This window comes from Hirundo rustica, chromosome 6, assembly GCF_015227805.2.
Source record: "Hirundo rustica isolate bHirRus1 chromosome 6, bHirRus1.pri.v3, whole genome shotgun sequence".
Classification (NCBI taxonomy): Eukaryota; Metazoa; Chordata; class Aves; order Passeriformes; family Hirundinidae; genus Hirundo; species Hirundo rustica.
Window position 1 is genome coordinate 52,584,602 of NC_053455.1, and position 21,566 is coordinate 52,606,167.

Genomic DNA, 21,566 nt, shown 5'->3' on the forward strand with positions numbered 1-21,566 from the left:
CATGACTTTAGGCCCTTTCCTGTGACTTCAAGTGATAGTAGTTTTCATCAGGACAAAGGATCAACATCATTAGAACTCCTCATTAAATTCACCTCATATTACAAAAAACTCTTTTTACTCCCTCAAGTAATAATAACGTTGAAAGCAAAAATGTCAAGAGACAGATTCATCTCCTAGCTTGAAGGACTTCCCAGAACAATGAGCAGAGTCAGTGTCTCAAACATCTGCCCCTCACTGAAGAAGGGTTGCAAGACCTTCCGGGCTAGCCCTCCCAAAATCTTTGGACTCTGCTCTAATGCTTGGAACAGCAGGCTGAGCAGAGTGCTTTGCACAGCGCTAGTCAGTTAGCATCGGTCCCTTGTGATTGTGACTGGGTGTCCCATAAAGAATAATAATCTTTTTTCCTAAGGGGTAAAAAATGCAAACCAGTAATTCAGTGTGACAACCTCATCAAAATGATTAAATGAATTATAGCTTTAAAACTTTATGCAGTGACTGTTTTTAATAACGTGGGAGTTAGAGAATAATGTTAAAAGTTTCAACTCAAAGACCTAGTTTCCTGTGCTGGCACCAGTCCTAACACTGAATGTTAACACATTAAGCATTCTTACATCTTCATTTTAAAGAGCAATTAGGAGACAGATATACTCACACTGAAATAACATCCCGTTCCTGTGTGTGTGAACACACACAGGGCGCACTTCCGACAGAGACCCGCTGTGCTTTCCGTGTGTCCTTAAGGACTTCTCCATTTGCTCAAGTTCACTGAAGTCTCAACTACATTGCAGCAGCTGACAGCTTTTTCAACCAAGACACAGCTCAACCAAACAAATCTTCAAAGATGAGGTGAAGGTGGCATTAAAAGTGAACACCTACTCTTGTCCTGTGTTCCTCAACCTACCAAGCACATCTCCAAGGTCAGAAGCTCACAGCAGAATGTAGCAAAAGCACTGGCTGTAGGAATTAGTCCATTCATTTCTCTGAACAGCTTTAACTATCTCAGAATACACTCCAGATGGAAAATAAGTTACATTACTCTAAACATGTTCACCGTGGATTAAGCTAAGGCAGGCCAGACTCGGCTGGCTAAGAACACAAAGCTCCAGACCTCAGCTGATGAGTAAGAACTCTTACTGTAACTCACTGCAACTCAGTCACTTCTATCCCAGAACAGTCTCCAGCTCTCCACAACTAAACTATCCTGACTCTGATTATCAGCAGCAGCCCCAAACAAGAAGGCATCCCCACACAAGAGGGTGGGTTGGCTATGAAGTGTTAATGTAGTAGCTGATCCCTATCCCTACAGCTTCTAGTAGTGTTGACTTCCGAAAGTTCAACTGCTAATGGAGAACACATCTTTCAGGCTCAGTCCCCAGTGAATAAAAATTTCTAGCAAAATCTGACAGCTGTTCGAAGCCTACGTGAATGAAAAGAGGATTTAAATCTGAAACGCCACAAGCAAGCATCCCCATTGCCCAAATCAGTCTTAAAACTTCTGTACGAGGAAACACCAGGACCAGGAAAAGGGTAGCTACAGAGAGAAAGGAATCTCGAAAAGGGTAGCTACAGGGAGAAAGGAATCTCCACCATGTCCTCTCTCTACCAGGAGCTCTAGAACAGCATAGGAGACCAGGATTTATGGAATCTGCACTGGACCTCATAAGTGGGCAGGAGTTCTCCTCTGTGACATTTAAGCTGACACAGCAAGCAGCATTTCTACATGAAAAAAAAAGCAACAAACAGGAAAAGATTTTGCAGTCCAATAAGGGGTAAAAATGATGAGTACTAACTTTTAGATGATGTACATACTCCCAAAAAACATCCAAAATTCTTCCCAAAAAAGGGAATTTCAGGTCTTATAGGGTGTGACTCTGCTAGGTTTGGCAAAGCCACTAATAACCTCACCAAAGTTCAAATTGACTAAGAATGTTTACAAGCACAAAAACTAGGCCAAATTCAGAATGTAAATATTTGGATTCAGTTCCCCAAACTTGTCTCTATCCGCACTGCCAACTAATTCCCAACTGCAGACCAAAAAATCTGAAAAGCAACAGTTGCACACACTTTACAGCACACAGACAAAACTAACATGCATGGCACTTAGAAACAGGAAAAAAAATAAAAATAAAATAAAATAAAATAAAATAAAATAAAATAAAATAAAATAAAATAAAATAAAATAAAATAAAATAAAATTTGTAATCTAAACTAAACTTATTCTAAACAAGACATCAAGGAAGTTTGGACCAAAAATCAAATCTGCTATCATTTCCTACATTTTGAAAGCCTGATCAGTCCAGATGTTGGTCCTCTGCCCTGCGGGAGCCTGGGTTGCATTAAACATAGCTAGATTACTCAAGACCTCATAGACAATATGATGTTTGTAGCACACTGTGGTAACTTTGACCTAAACCACATTCTCTCCCAAAGCAAGGACTTCCATTTTTCAGGCAGATGAATTGAGGAAAGGCTTCTCTGGAATCACAGTAATTTATTTGGCAAACTCAGTGCCATATTCAGAAGTTATTTAGGAGCCCAGATCACCTGGAGTTCTCAACACACATGATCTTTTCTTCTCTTGTTTTATCCCTATTCTTTCAGGCAACCATGGATTCATTCAAGGGACTTTTGACCTCCCACAAACACAGATCCCAAGGGATACACCATATTCTCGTCTACCAGTTCCCAGCCCCTCTTCAAAAGTGTTAAATGCCATTCAGTCCTACATCTCCATTGCAGATACTCAATGGAGGAAATCAGAGAGGTGAGGGTGTCATTAAGACTAGCATTTTAGTTGTTGTATGATAAGAATTTGGGCATCATTACTCCCGCTACAATAAACTAACAAAAAAAGAATCCATCCTTTCCTTCTTCAGTCAAGCAGGAAAAGCACAAATCTGGTTCTTTTGCTTTACTCAGCTGTGGGAAACTTGGGTTTACTTTCCAGTTAAAAGAAGGCTCTTCAGTGTACTTCACAGTGACCTCTTCACAAAGGGCTTGCATAATTTCTTTAAATGCCCCTACACTAGAAATTGTCCTGCTTCCTAAACACGAGTGTTTAGCAGTTCCAGGCATTCTGAGATCCTGCATACCACTTTAATTTTTTTTAAACTGGCAACATTTATTTAACCAGCAATTAAAAAAAGAGGAGGCCCAGCCGCCCCAGTGATTCTTCCCAGAGGGTCTTAGATGTTTATGAAACACAATGAAAACAATAAAGTGGATAAAATCATGTTATTCCATCAAGTCCTTGGCAAGACTTCCCAACCAAGAATAAATTGGCATGGTATGTTACAGTCAACAGATTACACAATGGTTTACAGGGTCACCAATAATAAGGGGTCACACACTCCTTAAAGAGCTGCAGTGTACATTAAGGCGCTTGCTTAAAGGGAAAGAGCAGTACTTGATCCTGAGCTTCTCCGAGCACATTCAGCACAAACATGCTGCAGGGGGAGGAGAAGGAGAAGGCACCTCTCCCCCTGCCTTGAGCCAGGAAGGGCAGTGACTACACTGCACAAAGCTGGCTGGGGGAGTTGAGCACCCTGAAGGCAGAGTCAGAAAGCCAGGCCAGGCAAGGCTGTCTTATTTCTGCACACCAGAGGAGAACATATGCTGCATCCTTTTAGGAGCAGGACAGTCTCCATGCCCCAGTGAGGCTCAGCACCACCATCCCTGTCAACTCTTCCCAAACCCCCCTTTCCTCACTCCATATTCTTGAGGAAACTGGCTCCACCCCAGAAGAAAAGTATCAGTTCCATGTCAGTCTAGTCACTCTTAATAGTGGACAGACTGTAGCTAATTTTAAAAGGTGCTTGACTATACTCCCGGGTAACTCGATAAAGTCATAGCCATTGCTATAAATATGTTGTAATTTTATTTTAAATAACTAATCTTAAAGAAAAAGGGAAATGAATGGTCAAATCCATAAATCTTACTCTTACATATCAACTTGGGAACAGATGTCCACTATGTCACCTGCATAACCTGATCACCACAATGAAAGTTAAATTTTGGTGTTCCTAAAACATAAATTATTTCCTCAAACCTCACCTTAAATGCATGATACTCCTACCTTTGCCCTGTTAACTTACCCTTACACTATATGGAAATTTTCATCCCCCAACTATAAATGAATCATGTATAAACAAAACATTCTAAAGTATTAAAGACAAATCAACCTCATTTTAATACATCTTTTCATAAAATTAAAAAAAAAAAAAAAAAAAAAAAAAACACACCACAGACTACAACTAACAGTTTAATCTTACATCTTCCATGGGTTTTGTTCACTCCAATTTTATTGCATTATTTAATGCATGTCTGAAGTTTAGTCTGACTAGCCAGCATAAAAATGAGAGAAAACCTATTCCCCAAACCAGCTCAGGGTGTAGAAAACGCTACTACTGACATACTCCATGCAGTAATACTATGCACTCCGCTTCATGCAGCTTGACTACTAAATTCGAAGTACATTTCAGTGATAACAGTGGAGTAAACACAAGAAGGCTCTCTCATATGTAACCGCTACTCTGATTGCAGTGACCTTAGTAACGCAAACATTTGGTACCAAGCCAAGAGCAGGACATCTGATTTTCCCACCAAGTGAACTGCTGCAGAACTCCCTTAGCTCTTCAGCCAAATCTGTCCTGGGATCCTAAAGTCTTCCGCCGGAGTCCAGGTGGCTCCTCTACACTTTTCAGCACGCAGGCAAACACCTCAGCCGCCTGGACCAGTGATGCGAGTGGGCATTGGAAGGGAAGTGCCGCAGCTTCCCGTCTCCCCCAGCTCAGAGCCCCGCGCTCTGCGCGCTGGCTCCCCAGCCGGGTTGGAGTTACCCCGGTCTGGCCGAAGTGGTCCCGCGGGCTCTGTCCCTCCGCGGGCTCTGTCCCTCCGCGGTCTCTGTCCCTCCGCGGTGCCTCTGCCCTCGCCACCTACACAGAAAGCGGCGTCCCGCGAGGCAGGGCGACGGCACCAGTGCGGGAGCATCGAGTCCCAGCTCCGCCCCTGCACAAGGTCCCCCCGCTCATCTGCGCTCCCCCGGGGCAGGGCAGGGCAGAATCCCGCAAGGATCGCGGGGCCGGCCGGCACCGGCACGGCCTCCGGCGGCTTCGCTACCGCGGGGGCTCCGCGGTCCGGGGACCCGCAGCGCTCGGCGAGCTCTCTCTGCCGCCGCGCGTCCCCGGTCCGCCCCGCTCGCCGGAGGCTCACGGCGCGCAGGGACCGCCACCCGGAGCACGAGCGATCCCTTCTCCCCCCAGTCCCGCTCCCCTGCCCGGGTTCCCGGAGGCGACCACCGCCCGGCAGCGCGGCTCCGTGGCCCTTACCGAAGCTCGCAGGGATGCTCTCCCTCCGCCGGCCGCCCGCCGCCCCCGTCCCGCAGCCCGGGCGATTGTAGCTTTTTTGGAGAAGCTGGGAAGAGGGAAAGAAAGGGGGAAGGGAAGGGGGTGGGAAGGGACTCAGATCGAGGGAGAGAGAAGTATGCAAAGGCAGGAAGTGGAGACGGCCACGACCAGTGCGGGAGATTAATGGGAACCAGTCACCCGGCAGCCAACAAAGAAACCTGCTCCCCCAGCGCAGCGCAGCCCGGCCCGACCCGGCCCGGGCTGCAGCCCCGGGCTACCGAGCCACCGCTCCCACAGGCAGCGCTCGGCCCCAGCCTTCCCGGGTGGGTGCCGCCCCCCCAGCCCTAAACCCGAGTCCCGGACAGGCGGGAGGAAGGGGAGCAGCCGGGCAGGGCAGGCTGGTGCGCGGGGAGATGAGATGAGCACAGGCGGAGGGAGGAGGGGAGGACCTAGCCCCTCGACTGACAGCTTTCCTCCTCTCTCTCCCCTGGAGGGGCAATACCGCTTCGTTTTTATTTAAAACACTACGAGCGCTGGGCTCCTCTTGGCGCGGAGCCGCTTGCGGGGCAGAGCGGAAGGAAGGAGGAGTGCGGGAGGCGCGCTTCCTGCGCTAGGCGCGGGGCAGATGGCTCCCACCACGGAGCTCCAGGGCCTTTCCGAGCTCCGCGGGGCAGCTCGCACTAACAGCGCCTGTGGAGGACGAGGGAAGCAGCGGCGTGCCTCTGAGCTTCATGCCGGTAACTCGGTTCCTATCCAGCCACCCGGCAGCAGCTCCTGGCGGCAGTGTGGAATGTTCTGCTCCCTGGGCAGCGGAGCCTGAGGTGTCCCGCTCACTGGCACTGCCCAGCCAGGGCCTCCAGAGCATCGCGCATACCAGGGGTGAAGAAAGCCCCTGCATGGCACATTGTCTATGCAGGCCACCAACAGCATGGTGCGGGCCACCTCCCCGGCACGTGTCCATGGCTCCTGATGGTTTGGCAGATGAGAAACCCACCCAAAACCTTTGATATAAAATAATACAGAAGACTCAGGATGCCCGCTCTCAGCAGGACCATGAATATTGCAAAATACAGACACTGCTCCTAGATCTTGAAGTATTGTGTAGGCATTGATAAAACAAGCCACTCCACAGTAGATTAACCAAATTATATTTGGTACAGAAGAAAAATAGAGTGACGTGTATTCTGCAATTTGAAATATACATTCCAGCACAACACATTTCTGGAATTTTTAAGCACTTGTTGACTTTCTTTCCTTTGACTGAAATGGAAGCAAAACAGTGTTCAGCATCAGGCAAATGCTTACGAGCTTTCCTACTCAAGGATACTTCCCTGAGCCCAAAACCAAGTGCTCAAGATAAACTGTTCCTGGCATTTGCCACCTTACCAGCAAAATGAAATACATTGTCTTCAGATATTCTGATCCATCAACCCACACAATGAGGAATCTGGTGGAAATACCCAGCATTTCACAAATCTCCATTATATTTCAAAAGAATGAATGCACAGGAAATAAGGGTAACTCTCATCTGGATTCTGATGTGAATGGGCTTCAAAGAAAAAGCTATTTCAGCTGTCAACCTTCTTGAGACAGATGCATTTACTCAGCTGCAAAAGGAGTACTGTGTCACCAAACATTAAAAAAAAAAAAAAAAAAAAAAAAAAAAAAAAAGGTGGGAGTTTAAATTTCAACACAACTAGAATAATTTATCTCCTGAACAACAAGCTATTAGTATGAGTACCTAGCAGGAACAAAAAATGAACATAGTTTTCTCTCAGTCTTATGAAAATGGCATAGGAAGGCCTTTCCAAGACTATTTCACAAGAGTAGCAACATAGCAAACCCACTCACCTCTCCAGGAGACCACTGCATGATGCAAAGATGTTCAACTTCCAATTAAGCAGAAAGCAGTCTGTTCTGGCTGCTTCTCCACCACATCAAACACACTAACATTGCTTTTTATAATTTTTTTTTTTTCTCCCTGCTTTATGTTGCATTCAGTTCCCCAGACCTCAAGCACTCCAGCAACTTGCCTAAATTTTCTTTTGAGTACAGGAGTCCAAACTTAAAGTTAAGCTGGATTTGAACACTGAATGGGGGGCTTTCAATGGCTTAATGGACAAGCAGACTGTGAAGGGCTTGTTTGTTGCAAGGGCTGGCTGCTGCTCTGCTTAAGTAACTGGGAGATGACAAAATATAAACTAGGAGAGGATTATTTTTCTTGTTAGCAAAGCTCTCAGCGAGAATGGATCAGGGCCTCCATTTTAACCTCGTCCATACGGGACTTAAAGAAAGTTTTTGAGTTTATTTTCCCTTACTACTGTCACCTCGGTGCACACGAAGTTAGCGAAGGCTCAAAGTGGCTCTACTCCCACACAGCCACAGCCGCTTCTCATGCCGCTCAGGTAACTCCGAGCGGTGACCACAGCCTGGCACTGCCCTCCGGGGACAGACCCAGCTCCCACGGAGACAACCGGATTTTTTGGCGAGTCCTGCTAGCAGGGGGCCCAAGCGCTGCGTGGGTTCTCTCACCGCCCCAGGGTAAGGGGCTTTCCTTCGAGGAGGGGGTGCCGCCAGTGCGTAGCCCTGCCCGCTGTCCCACACCCGCGTCCCTCGGCCGGCCATCGCCACCTACTGTCACTGTTAGTTCGTACCGCAAAACTTTAATAGAAAATCAGCGGGCAGCACCGCTTCCCGCTAGAGACCACGGGGCACGGCGGGGCTCGGCTTCTACGGGCTCTTCCCCGTTGTCGCACAGCGGCGACATCCGGGGAGCAGCACCCGGGGGCACCTCACTGACCCTTTCAGGGAAAAGTCTGTCCGGACGCTCTTCTCCTGCGTTACCGCGAGCGTAAGGGACAAAAAGCCCCCTCAGAACCGTCCGGGAGCCGCACGCCGGAGGGAACGGTCCCGGCGCCCCCGGCCGGGGCGGGCTGAGGGCGGGGCGGGGCGGCCGCGCGTGCGCAGTGCGGCGGCGGCGGGATGGAGGTGGCGCGTGCGGGGGGCACGGCGGGGCTGGCGCGCGATGTGCTGGAGCGCGCTCAGCGGCGCGCGGCGGGCGCGCTCCCGGTCGGCGCGGCGCGCGCACCCGCGGACACACACGCAGATACAGACGGAGACCGAGACCTAGAGTTCCACAGAGATCCGCAAAGATCCATGTCCGCGCGGGCCGCCGGCCTGCCCGCGCACCCCGCCGCGCTGAGCTCCACCCCCCGCCAGGTGCCCCGAGACAGCCCCGAGGGCTCTGCGCCTCAGCGCCCCGCCGCCCTCCGGCTCTAAGCGACGGGCGGCGCGCCGAGTGACCGGGAATGTCTCTCGTTGCAGGACGAAGATCGGGAAAGCCTCAGTGCGGCGTTCGCTTCGATTGTGAAGCTGATGAGAGGCGTCTCAAAGGAATGCGAGGTGAGGGGTCACCCCCGGACCCGTCCGAAGGGGAATGTTCATGATGCGCCTGCCAGAGGCCTCACTACTTTTACTGTAAAAATCAGGCTTCAGTTTTACTCGTTGTATGGCAAGGGTTCGGGCAGCGAGCCTGTGGTGCCGGCCGAGATGAAGAAATTTGTGGCATTCGGCATCATGTGGCAGGTTACGTCTCACCGGTGTTGTCCTGACCGGCTAAGCTGGTACCGCCTTGGCTGATAAACACCACTATCTGCATTTTCTATAGACAGTACCAGCAGCCCGGTACAAATTTTGGCTGGTTTCTCCATTTCTTAGTGGAAAGGCAGCATGGTTAGAGCGACAGTAATGTCAGGTGACATCACAAAATACATTGTGTCACAAGGTATGGAATGTTTCCAGTGCTCCAAAGCATCTCTGCTGGGAAATGGCCTTATGACATAGTAACCTTTTGTTATCATCAGGGGAACGTGAGCCACTCTGCTGGCTGATATCCTGTTCTGGGTGGTGGAAATAAGAAAGAGTTTGAATCTCAAGTGAAGAGCTGCTTTCTGTCCTGCATTTGTTTTGAATTTAGATCTAACCCCCTCCACACACAGACAGTGTTGCTGCCGTGATTTAACCCCACCAGCAACTACGTACCATGCAGCTCACTCTCTCCCTGCTTACCTCCCCTGGCAGGATGGGGAAGAGAATCTGGATAAAATAAAACTCGTGGGTTGAGATAAGAACAGTTTATTAATTGAAACAAAGTAAAATATGATAACACCAATGATAGTAACAGTAATAATTGTGATGACAAGAGGGGAGAGAAATAAAACCCAAGAAGAACAAGTAATGCACAATACAGTTGCTCACCACTCACTGACCAATCCCCAAACAGCAGTCAGCCCCTCAACTGTTTATATACATTCTATGGTATGGAATTTCCTTTTGGCTAGTTTGGGTCAGCTGTCACAGCCCTGCTCCCTCCCAGCTTTTTGTGCACCTCTCCACTGGCAGACCATGAGAAAAGTCCTTGACTTAGGGTGAGCACTACTCGACGATAACCAAAACATTATTTGTTATTGACGCTATGCTTGAACTAAATCCAAAACACAGCACTGTGCCAACTACTAGGAGAAAAACTTGCTCTGTCCCAGACAAAACCAGGTCAAACTGGATTTGGGATGTTGCTGCTGGGTAAGGAGCGTGAGCTCAGTTCTTTCTTTGTGACGAGTAGAAACTGAGAGGTTCGGTGTACGGATGCACAGCTCACTGTCCTCGTGCTGGCTCTGGCTGGCAGGTGTCATTGCTCTGCTGGGAGGGCAGACTGGGAGCCAACCTCTGCCAGCCCATCCTTGTGAGCACAGCCCTGCAGCCCGGCTAGAGTCTCTGAGAATTCCATTGCAGTTCGTGCCCTTCAGGATCTGTTATCCTAACACAGCAGGGAGCTCACTGCCTGCGGGGCTAATACAGAGCTCAACTCTGCAATTAAATTAGAGAAAACAGTACTTCAGCACACCAAGTGATTTGCTCTTTAGCAACTCCTTTATAATTTCACAGCACTACATACACAGTAACCAGTTAATCCTAAAACAACTGGGGCAGAATAGAGCTTTACACAAGATGAAACAAAATGCAGTGAGACTCATCCTTATCAGTGACTTGGCAGCGCTAAGTTTAACAGTTGGATTCTATGATCCCAAGGGTGTTTTCCAACCTAAATTATTCTGTGGGTCTATCTTGTGCCCTGTTAAGAGTATTAAAGTTGGAACAAGCAGTGGATGACTTCTCATTTATGCATCAGCCAAGGCAGTACTGCTTCAGTCATTTCTGTAGAGAAGAAAAGTCATAAAAGGGAGGAATTGTCAGACCCATAAGTTCATGGATTATGTTTACAAAGTGCAAATAAAAATCCATAGCTGAACGCAACCATTTATGTACTTGAATACAAACAATTAAACTTGTAGTTTAAGATGAGATTTTGGGGTTGCTAAGGGATCAACATTTACCAATTTCGTACCAAGAGTCGGATTTAATTTCTTTGCTCTGTGCCATCATGTAAAAGATGTTCTGTGAAGCATTATGCATGAGGTCAGACCATTTGATATATTTTGTAGCTTCACAAAAACTGCAATACAAACAACCAGATCTGTTGATTTATGCATAAGCTCAAGGAATAAAGCTCAGCAGCAGATTTGGAAATAAGAATTGTTATTTGCCTTATTTTTGTTACGTTTCGTTTTGACAGTCAGGGACAAGAAAAACATCAGTGAAATAAGAGATATTTTGGATCTTTTTGGTCCCTGTGATCAAAAAGGTAACCTTGGGAGGAGTTCTGTGGTGACAACAGATGGCAGCAGAACTGTACTCAAGAGTTTAATTTGCAGTGGGTAAGATGTCAGTACTTCTGCAGTGGAACCAGAAGAAGGCTGCTGTGTGCTTAAATACACTTTTCAAAACTGCTGTGAAAATGGCACCAGCCTTGAAGACATTTCAGCTTCTTTACTGACTCATTTTTCAGTGTTAACATACTCTGCTTTTAGAGCACTGCTGCTGCACATGCCTTGCTGCAGAACCCATCTTCACTGACAGGGTTGCAGAGCACCTGGCTTGCATACATGTCCTCTTAAGGACCCATAAACTATGCCTTCTTCCACCGGGCCTTTTCTTGACCAGCATGATCAGGCAGGCATTTCCAGAGTATTCCTTCTGACATTTTCATTAATTCAGTTCTGAGGTGTCAGAGTCCCTGCCCTATATATTGTGTCCGGAAACAGACATCTAAAATGAGGCCCGTCTGAGAAAGTCCTGTCAGAAGGCAGGTGGCCTTTGGAGATATAGGCATTGTTTTCATCCTCACAGCGAACAAACCAGCCAATTAGTATACAGCATCAGTATCCATGTACTTCTACTTTCAATTGTAATTCTGCAAGTATGGTTTTATACCTCCCTCATGATATTTTCTGTTTCTGTTGATGTCCAGAAGTACTATGGTGCTATTGCAGTCAACAAGTGCAAAGAGAATGAAATCCAACACTTCTGCAAATACCACAGCAAGTCAATAGAAAGAGAGACGGATTCCACAGAAGGAAAGGTAAGTAGGTACTTCTGGTTTTGACGAAAGGTTATTCCTTCCATTGCTGTGGGGCATTTGTTATCCACCTGATGTCTGTGACACACTCATATATGTAGGTTGATCTTATGCACATAAAAACACCTGGACTGATCCAAGCCTGTGCTGGGGTGGGGGAAGGCAGAGTCACTTCTTGTGGCACCAATCAGTGTCCTATCTCTCCTTTTGTGGAGGTGAAAATTTCATGCACCTAAAGCATCCCCTCCCTTGGCCTGGATTTGCCTTGTGTGCTGGATCATTAGAAAATTATTATCTTTTTCTTTCCAGAGGACTAAAGGTTCTAGAAAATGCAGCAAAGCTCAAACTTACCAGCAAAGGGTAAGTGTATAGAATACTTTGGGTTTAAGTGGAGGTATTTGATAGCATTTATTTGATCACTTTGAATCAAACTGGTTAAAAATTGTGACAGATCTGGAGACCTTGACGGCACAGAAGATTAACCAATGGTGCATTCACAGTCATAACATATGTATAGGCAGTCAAACGGGCATACAAAGACTTGCACAAATAATTAGAAACCAGATTGTGGCATTCTTGCAGTTTGCCCTCCCACAGGCTCCCTGAAGACTCCTCTTCCTCAAGGAGAAGAAAACTGTTTCTATTTTTTCAAAGCCTAACACCTCAGCAAATCAAATTTCAGGAACTTGTAAGCCACAAAAGATGAGAAACACTGAATCTGTACCACAGTATAAATAAGTGAGAGCACCCTTGGTATAGGGAATGGGAATTCCCAGGTTTATGTTCAGAACTGTCTAGGTTGGTAAATTTCAGTTTTGTAAAACATAAATTACACCACAGTGATTACTTCCACCGATTGAAACATTAGCTGAATATAAGTATGGCACTTGCTGATTTTTGTACTGACAGAAACATTTTACAGTTTTGTTAGCACTGCATTCTATATATTTAGAAAAATCTTAGTACATTTATATAGCAGCTGAAATGTAATTTTTTTACCCAAACACGTTTTTTTTTTTTTTTTTTTTTTTAAATCTAGGATAACTAACCAATAACATAGTTTTTTGGGGTTAGTGTGGAGTTTTCCTGTTTTGCTTTGTTTTTTGTTTGGTTGGTTTGGGGGGTTTTTTCCTTACTTTTTTGGGGGTTGTTGATGTTGCTGTTTGTTTTGGGGGTTTTGTTTGTTTGTTTTTGCTTTCTTGTTGTTTTGTTGTTGTTGTTGTTGGTTTGGTTTGTTGTTTGTTTGTTTGGTGGGGTTTTTTGACTTTTTTTTTGTTTTTTTTCTTAAAGCCCAGAACATCTTCCAAAGACTTCTACATTGAAGTTTCTCCTGGCACCTATTCTGTCACAGCAATCTCAGAAGACATGGTGGAACAAACCCATGTAGTAGATATCAATGCAGGACAAACTATTGATGTGACTTTTACTCTGTGATATTTGTTGTTTCCTGGCAATAGCAGAAATAAAGCATAAGCCTCTTTTTAATGCATATCATGAACTATAAATATCCTTTTCTTGTTAGCACTTTAATAGTAGCTTCCTCTTTGGGACTCCATTTTTATGGCCTGTATATTTGTTTTCTACTTACTGCTATTATATGCAGCCCACTTTGTACACTGATTTTTATATATATTTGTACATTGTGTGCCTTTTAAATCCAATTATGTGACTGTGTAATTCCAGATTCTTCTGCTCTAAACAATTAAAGATACAATCAGTGAAACTAAATACATGATCAAGCCTTTGTGATGACAGCTTCTTTTGTATTATCCTCAGAGAGAACCCCCATGTCACAGTGTTGACCAGAGAGAGGATGATCCATGTGGGTATGAATATGAATGTGAGCACACATTAGCTTTTGTAGGCTAGCACTGATTTTAGAGCAACTGGCCCACAAGCCACATCTTCTATCTGTACTTTTGCTAGTCTGGTAAAGAAATTAAATGCAAATGAAATTCACTGCCCAGAACCCCAACTCAGAAATGTGCTGAAATATGTGTCAGGTGTTCAGTCTAGGCACATGAACTATTGATTCAAGTTCTGTCTCTTTGCAGGCTGTGCAGACCACACTAAACGCCTTTCCTGAGGGCTGTGGGTTACCCTAAATTATCCAATTTACTGCTGAGCAACTGCACACTGCAGCTTATGGCCAAGTTCATATGCTTTAAACATGAGCAGTCTCACTAACAAAACTCCCTGGATGCTTAACTTTCCCAAAGGACCAGATTCCATGTTTAGAATTAGTGATGTGATCAATATAGATCTGTCATCTTTTTGTAGCTGATAGTACTAAGGTTTCAGTTCATTTTCATCAGAATATGAAAGCCAGTGGCTTGAATGCTAAACATTTTGTTGTGTGTCTACAGTAGCAGGTCCTTTAGCCTCTGGCTACTCTTTTCTTGTCCTTTAATCCTGAAAAAAATTCTCCCAGCTGTCAGCTTGTATTGTTTCTCCATTCCTCCTGGCTTTCTACAAACAGAAACCTCTGCTGAATTGCTGTGTCGCACTCCAGAGAACTGTAGACAATTGGGTGGTTTATTGAACTCTTGCTGTGCATCTGTTCAGGCTTTTTGTGCTCATACTAACTCATCTGATCTCTCTAGAATTGTAAAGTCAAGTCCAAATGGTTAGGAATTTATTGTAGCACTTTGAAATAAAGAATGAGGATGCTCAAGTTTGATGTGGGTAAAAGTATTAAAATTATATAGTCATGCATAAAGATGTTCTACTGAGGCAGTACCTAAATCAGAACTTAATTTATTTTAAAAAATATAATATTGATATAGTAAAAGAAGTTTACCTGAAATTTCAGCCCCTGAACTTGATCACTTGTACATGTACTGAATTCTGGTTGATTGTGTCTCTCTCTGCTTTGTTGCAAGTGAGCTCTGACAGGGTCTGTAATATCAGGTTCCTCATCTCCAACACAAGTCACTTCACATTTATCATCTGATGCTGCTCTATATCCCTGTTTTTCTGATACTGCAGAGCCTTCTTCCTGGAGGACAGAAAACAAATCAGAAGTCTGGTCTAAATAAAGCATCAGTGACTTTATTAACTGCTGCTTTGCTGGCTGTACCTCTGCCTCACATAGCTTTAATAATGGTCTATTTTCTGTGCTAGTACAAACTTTATTGCTGAAACACACAATTGGACAGCAAGACCAAAGGATTTTCAGAAGCTGTTAGGCTTTGATTTAAAACTTTTCTACTTCAGAAGTCAGGAGGATTTTGTTGACTGCAGTGAGGGAAAATCAGACCCCCAAGAGAGTACCTCTGGGAAGCTTGTCCTTTAACTCCACCTATTTGCTGCAAGCCATTTCTGATGCAGCCTGCATTATGTGATAAAACTGCTTCAGCTATCTCAAAGTAGCAATGGATCTTCTGGGTTTAAAATCACCAGGGGCAATTTTACAGGAACAAAATTTAGTCATTATACCCTGTATCATCACGTTGCATCCACTACTGTGATTCATGCTGCTGCTTTGAGGCTGGAATGAAACAATTCTGTTTTCTTAATAGTTTTACCAAAAGGCAACTCATGTCACTTCAGTGCACTGCTAACATAGAGCATGCCTGCCTGGATCCCCATACTGGCCTGAAAATTCCTAGGAAATCAATTACAAAGGTATGTTGTCATGTAACTATGATTATTTAAACAATAAAATAGACCAGAAAGTGGGAACCATGCAGTTGCTAAGTTGGCATCTACTTAAAATGAATGAGTACAATTGTGAGAATACAAGATGTATTCCTGTATATTCTCTGTTCACTAAGACATGTTATTAATAGATTCATCACTAAACAAGCAAGTTTAGAACATTTCAAGTTTTACTTTGTAGTCAGCTAGCAAGAGCATGAAGGTGCAGAGAAGCTATCATTTGATTTCATGTATATCATTTATTAGTTGTACCCTGATGCTCTTGTGCTGAGCACTGATTCTTTCGGAATACTGACATTCTCTTTCATCTTCCCCTTCTTCCTGTGAGTTGTTTTTTTCCTCATTTCTGTGGGGTTTCTTTTAGCCTTCATGTTCTGATTTGTTTTGTTTTTTAGGTTTGGGTGGGTTTGGGGTTTTGTGGTGTTTTTTTTGGTTTTTTGTTGGGGTTTTTTTTTGGTTTTTTTTTTAGTTTTTCAGTTTTTCTAAAGCATGAAGGAAACCAGACCTAAAACCCAGGGTATTGGTGTTGTCCGTAAGTGTGACACAGTTTGCTTACTCTGTATCCCCCAGCTTCACAGTAGGAATCTGCTGTTTAAACTGGTTGCAATGACTGTTGACCAAAGAATCTGCTTCTATCTCTGAGATAGAAATTGTGACTTTCACCATTTGATTGGCAGAACTCAGCACCTTTCCATGGATTTAACATAGGACTTCATTAGGTACATGTCAGCGGGCACTTGTCAGGTTTCTGAACTGAAATCTGCATTATTGAAGCTCACATGGCTACTGACAATTGTTTCCATTTTACCAAGTAGCTTCAGCCCTTTCTTAAGGCTTGGAGATTTTTGTTTTGGTTTCATTAGTGGAGACCTTTCCTACCTATCACAAAACTGGTAGATGGTCTTAGGAAGCAGTTAAGTTACAAATAATGTATTTTTCTTGCCAGGTTCCAAACCATTTACAAGAGTATTTTTTCCATTCAAGCAAACCTCCTGCTTACATAGCTACAGTATTAATACAGATTACCTTACCCTCAATGATGGCTTGAAATCTTGGTCTCTTAGGATTTCTTTCAGTGTGAGTTGCCCTCTGGGAGTCTGCTCGATGGTTTCAAACATTGCACTCTGCTGAATTGGGGCCACACTGGACATGTCCCCAGTGGAGATGGCTTTGGATTCCAGCTGGCCCTCTGTGCACTTTCTGTTATAACTTCCAGGTCCTGGGAAGGAGCAAAATTGTATCTAAGAGTGAAACCAGAACTGAAATGGAGAAACATTCACTTCAGAAGGGAGAAAGATTCACTTTAAGCCTGAAAGGAATTATTTCAGGTTATTCTGAATGGATGAGCTATGCAGGTTAACAAAGATGTTAGCATCATAAAAGGCATAGGAAAACGAGAGGAAACAGAGAGGAATATCTGTGCTTTCAAATAAAATTCATTGTTCTGGTAGTTTCCAATGGGATGAGTTGCCAAAAGAAGAGCCAGATGAAGCAGCAGAAACATTGGGGAGGGGGAAGAATTGTATCAGTCTGATATGAAAAATTATAGTATTAATACCAATAACCTGCAGGCAAAGTAACTGCCCTGCCCAGAAGACTTCTGGTTTTGTTCTCTCTGACAATTGCTTCCCTGTGGGGCTGTATGAAGGTACCTGAATCACTGGAATGAGGCTTGTGGTGGCTTCTTTTCCAGTATTTCCCCTCAGGTCTGGCAGAATTTTTTAGCTTGGGCTTTTCAAGACAGCTGGAGCCTGTGTTAACAGCGCTGTCCTCCACAGTACTCTTAGTGAGGGATGGCTTCAGGTTCCACTCTGAATCAGAAGAGGGAGAAGATGTTGCCACAGCTGCAGCTTCTCCCTGTTTTGTGCCTCTCGGTTCTAGAAGGTGTGGAGAGGGCTCACTGCTGGACTTTGCCTCTTCAACTTTGTCCTGAAAGACCAAAGACCTGGAGGGAAGAGGCCACCAGGCAGCAGCAAAGGGATGGCAGCAGCAGATGCACTTTACCCAGGCTGATGAACAGCAGATACCACCAGCTAAGAGGTGGTGGAAATGTGGACAGCAGAGAGAGCAGAGCAAGCAGTGCTTGGCAAGGCTACATACAGCACAAAGAGGAATCAGGGCTGGCTTGGGACTGCAGGGAAAAATACAAGAGCTAGTGTCCTGGCTTGGTCTGGGCTTCACCCTGCTGGTGAAGGGCATGTGGATTGTCTCCACAATCCTCTCCCACAGGCTAGGAGGGATCCAGAGAGCCACACCACAGGGGAGTTTCACTTGCTTGTCATTCCAGAACCGGCCCATAATTTCTTCATCTTCTGAGGCTGTTAAGAGAAAAAGTAAGCAGTCTTAAGCAGCTGGCCTGCTTGGACAGTGCACACAGAGAGATCAGGCTTTGCAGCTTTATGCACTCCTGTCAAGAGGCAGGTGCCACTAACACCTCACCACAGTGTCACAGAGGTGAGTGGGCAGCCTGGGCACCATCACTAAAACAACAGGCTTGGCAGCATCTTTTCTCCCAATCTGTCATCAGATGAACAAGAAGATGATGACAGTCATTTTTGTTGTTGCTGCCAAAGTTAGCAGTACTGCTCTGAGAATAGTATTTTGGTAAGTCAGTGGAGCTTGACTGTCACACAGGAAAAAATGAACGAGCTGTTGAAATCTCCTACGTCTGGGTGATAAAATCACCCCCAGATGTACCACTTGGTACAATTGTGAGCATTTATGCTCAGATGAATGCTTTCTGGAAGTTGTCTCACTTGTACCTGTCATGAAAAAGCCACAGTCCTGCACATGGCAGACACAGCCTTGTCCCAGCTACACCCATGGACAGATATTTTTATAGGTCACAACTTCCTTAGGATCACACTGATGAGGTTACACACATAGATATCCATCAGCTCCTGCAAGCTTGGAGCAACACCAAGCTATAGTCTGTGCTCTGTTATTTCTCTGGCAGCAGCACCCTAACAAGAGTTTATCCTGACAGCCTCACTGGTGTGTCAGAGGAACAAGAGGAGGAAGAGAGCAGCACTTTTCTTACCTTGTAAGGGATCTCTTGTCTCAATGCCTCTGAGAAGAGTTTCTGGGCCACACCTGGCCTTATCTGGCTCTCAAGTTGCCAAGACTCTGTCTCCGGGGAGGAAGGAGTGCTTCATCCCATCCACATATTCCAGGATGTCATTCTTTGCTGGTTTTTGCACACACACTGGATGCCTTCCACGTGACACAGGTGGTTTGGCAAACTCTACCAGGAACATGCCTCTTTCACTCTGTTGCCAGAAACAAAATAACAATTCCACTGAAAAAAAGCCCATAATGTGCCAGGTAATGCAACTTTTGCTAGGAGGCCATGCTGTGCCTACATGACTAGAGCAAAACAAGCCTGAACAGCAGCTGAAGTGTGTAGTGTTAGTTCAGCATTGAGACAGCTCAAAAAACCTCCATGAGGCTCACCTGAAAGCAAAATGAGTGAAGAATATGTTCAGATTCACTGCCACTAGGATCTGCATTTTATTTCCCATGAGAAAAGCTATAGACAAGTGTATTTCACAAACCATGCTGTGTGTGCCAAGGAACAAAGGACACTGAAGCCATTTAGTTCTTCAGTCATGCCCAAGCCCTTCCTCATTACATACAACATTAGCTCTGCTTCTTGGGGGGGGAAGGAGGGGGGGAGTTGGAAATTTTTATTTTCTCTTATATTAAGGCCTGTCAAGAGCCTTTCTATCAACCAAGAGATGAGGTACTTCCCTGTTCTTGAGAAAGCACAGGCTCTTTTTTGTGTTAAGTTTGAAGTGCTAACAAACCAATGAATTAAAGCTTTCACTAACCTTTCTGGAAAGACCCTGAGCCATTAGTCTGTGGCTGACTCGAGCTGGACGTGCGTACATAAAACACAAACTCTTTTCCTGTGCTGTTGATGGTTCTGTGTCTGCACATAACAGCAGCCCCTACACTGCTGGCAGCAGCACTGGGGCTGGCTGAGCCTGGTTCGGTGCCCAGCACCAGCAAAAGGCTCCTCAAGCACCTGCTGTCCTGGTGATCTGTTCTCTGAGCCAAAAACTGCTACACTGCTACACTGAACTCAGGTGGTGTGTGAGGACTGCTTCCTATTACCCATTCCCCCAACCACCACACAGCAGTCATTACTCACCTATATCTCCTCTTTTACTGTACCATGGTAATGAAATCCATCTTGTTCCCCTCTAGCCAGCACAGGCATGTTGCTGGCTGTACCCCCTGATTCCTCCAGTCTCTTCCATGCTGGGCCAGGGGAGGGGAGGAAGTGGCTCATCCACTGGCACCTCAAACAAAAGAAAATGGGTCAGCCCTGAAGGAAATAAATTCTGTAGATCATGGGAAAAAAAAAAAAAAATCTTGTAAGATTTAAGAACTGGAACGCTACACTTCATGTTGTAGCACTCCCACAGGCCAAATAGTGTGGGAAAAAACCAAAAAACTTGCTTGTGCTAGGATAATTCCTTGATCTTGGGAAAAACACGTCAGTGCCTGCCTTAACTCAGATTTCTTTAATTTGTGGTTTACAAGAAGCAAGCCAGGAGCATACTGGAATCCTGGGCCAGCATTACTTGCACCAGCCCCTTTGCTGTTTACCTGGCAAGACAATGCAACTCTTTGGGTCAGGAGACAAGATCCCTCTGCAGCACAGAGCACAGCACAGGATCACTCCAGAGTGCTGGGGCTGATGGTTTATACTGGAGCATTCAGGGAACAGCAAAGCAGAGAAGTAAACAACAAAGCTGCTGGTTGATGACAGGTTCTATTTCAAAACTGGGGCAATAATCTCCTGTCACAAAGCATTAGAAACATTTCATGGAAGATGACTGCTAATGCAAGATGCTTTTATCCATCCCAATAATATTAAAGGAATGTTTCTTTGATAGGAGGCTTACTCAGGCTTTGCTCTTCATAATCTCCAAGGCAGCAAATAACTTTAGTTAATACATCTAAAAAACTGAAAGTGCAGGGGTGGGAAAGCTCAAATGATGTTCAAACTGCTAATTTATTAATCTGACACATCGGCCTGGTTTATCCCATTAGATAGCATGGAAAAGAAACAAATCACAGACTTACACAGAAATTTGATTTTACCTCTGGGGTGCGAGGGGCTCGGCGATCCAGGCAGGATACACAACAAAAGAGCCCCTGCAGCAGGGGCTAACTGTGGATATGACAGTGGGATGTGAAAACTTGTCCAAAGTTGGCCTCACACTGCAATACCTGTGACCCCTGGGCAGGGACGCTTCCAAACAAGCCACGCCTAGAAAAGCTTCTTCCTGTAGGACTCAGTCATGATCTGTTGGAAGAGATGAGGCAATGTACTGACATTTCTAACACAAGCAAGTGCTGTCCAGTGCACCTCAAGAACCCAGTAATTCTAATTAATTGTTTATTCTTGTTTAAAAACACTGAATTCAAAATATTCAGACTGGCATTTGGCCAGATGAGCCCATATCACTGACTTCAGTGATCTTCACTCTTCTATGAAGACTTCAGTGATCTTCACTGATCTTCACTCAATGATCTCACCCAAATCCTAACCTGGAAAAAGGGCAGAGACACCCAAGGAAACTATAAATGCCATGAAAATCCCCAGGAAAATAATAACTTTCACCTCCCTCCAACATTTGTTTCCCTCTGTAACACCCAGCTCTCTTTTTTTATACCTACGTTCTTCCTTTAAAGATTTCTTATACACAGATCCAGCCAAATCTTCCCTGTTTTACAAGCTGAGACAGAAATTACAGCTGAAGTTGACAAGCTGAGTAAACGTGACAGGTTTTGAACTTGATGGTAGCTTACATTTCCCTGTTATTTATTTATAGTGATGTATTAAGAGGAAATATTTTGATCTTTCAGCTGTCCTGTCATGTTTTCTTAACAGTAGGATTATGGCTTACAATGAGAAAGAATGAGATGCTCAGATGTGACACATGATAACTATTCAGAGGCTGTCACAGTAAGATCAATGATGTGATGCTATCTCCGGTAATTTCAAAAGATGTAGTAGACAAGCTTCCATTAATTTTTTTCTTTCTAAATATTGCTTAGAAACACTTAAGATA

The 21,566-nt window shown here is 44.9% G+C and overlaps 3 protein-coding genes across 5 annotated transcripts in view; 1 reads left to right on the top strand and 2 right to left on the bottom strand.

Moving 5' to 3' along the window:
- Positions 1–5,608, bottom strand: part of DENND2B (DENN domain containing 2B) — a 157,575-nt gene extending 151,967 nt beyond the window's left edge. For 2 of the 3 annotated variants that reach the window (XM_040067884.2, XM_040067880.2), the window contains exon 1: positions 5,328–5,608. The gene's annotated coding sequence lies outside the window, so the exon portion shown is untranslated. Of the gene's footprint in view, positions 1–4,602; positions 4,626–5,327 lie in introns of those variants that run through there. The other variant, XM_040067885.2, reaches the window with a different exon arrangement.
- Positions 5,609–8,409: 2,801 nt separating this feature from the next.
- Positions 8,410–13,548, top strand: AKIP1 (A-kinase interacting protein 1). The gene is made up of 5 exons (XM_040067341.2): positions 8,410–8,564; positions 8,670–8,747; positions 11,713–11,823; positions 12,130–12,180; positions 13,111–13,548. The coding sequence occupies exons 1-5, from the start codon at positions 8,502–8,504 to the stop codon at positions 13,252–13,254; spliced, it is 447 nt and encodes a 148-aa protein (XP_039923275.1). The 5' UTR covers positions 8,410–8,501; the 3' UTR covers positions 13,255–13,548.
- On the bottom strand, positions 9,479–19,790 carry C6H11orf16 (chromosome 6 C11orf16 homolog). The gene is given in 6 exon segments (XM_058421230.1): positions 9,479–10,559; positions 14,621–14,818; positions 16,512–16,699; positions 17,133–17,798; positions 18,521–18,749; positions 19,634–19,790. Coding segments are annotated over 6 exon segments (1,428 nt in total). The 5' UTR covers positions 19,775–19,790; the 3' UTR covers positions 9,479–10,553.
- Between the last annotated feature and the right edge of the window lie 1,776 nt (positions 19,791–21,566).

Bases quoted from the DNA above. Each gene is read 5' to 3' on its own strand.
- AKIP1 (XM_040067341.2), top strand. From the start codon at position 8,502: ATGTCCGCGCGGGCCGCCGGCCTGCCCGCGCACCCCGCCGCGCTGAGC. The intron at 11,824-12,129 runs GTAAGTAGGTAC...TTTTCTTTCCAG, and splicing joins CGGATTCCACAGAAGGAAAG to AGGACTAAAGGTTCTAGAAA. The intron at 12,181-13,110 runs GTAAGTGTATAG...TTTTTCTTAAAG, and splicing joins CTCAAACTTACCAGCAAAGG to CCCAGAACATCTTCCAAAGA.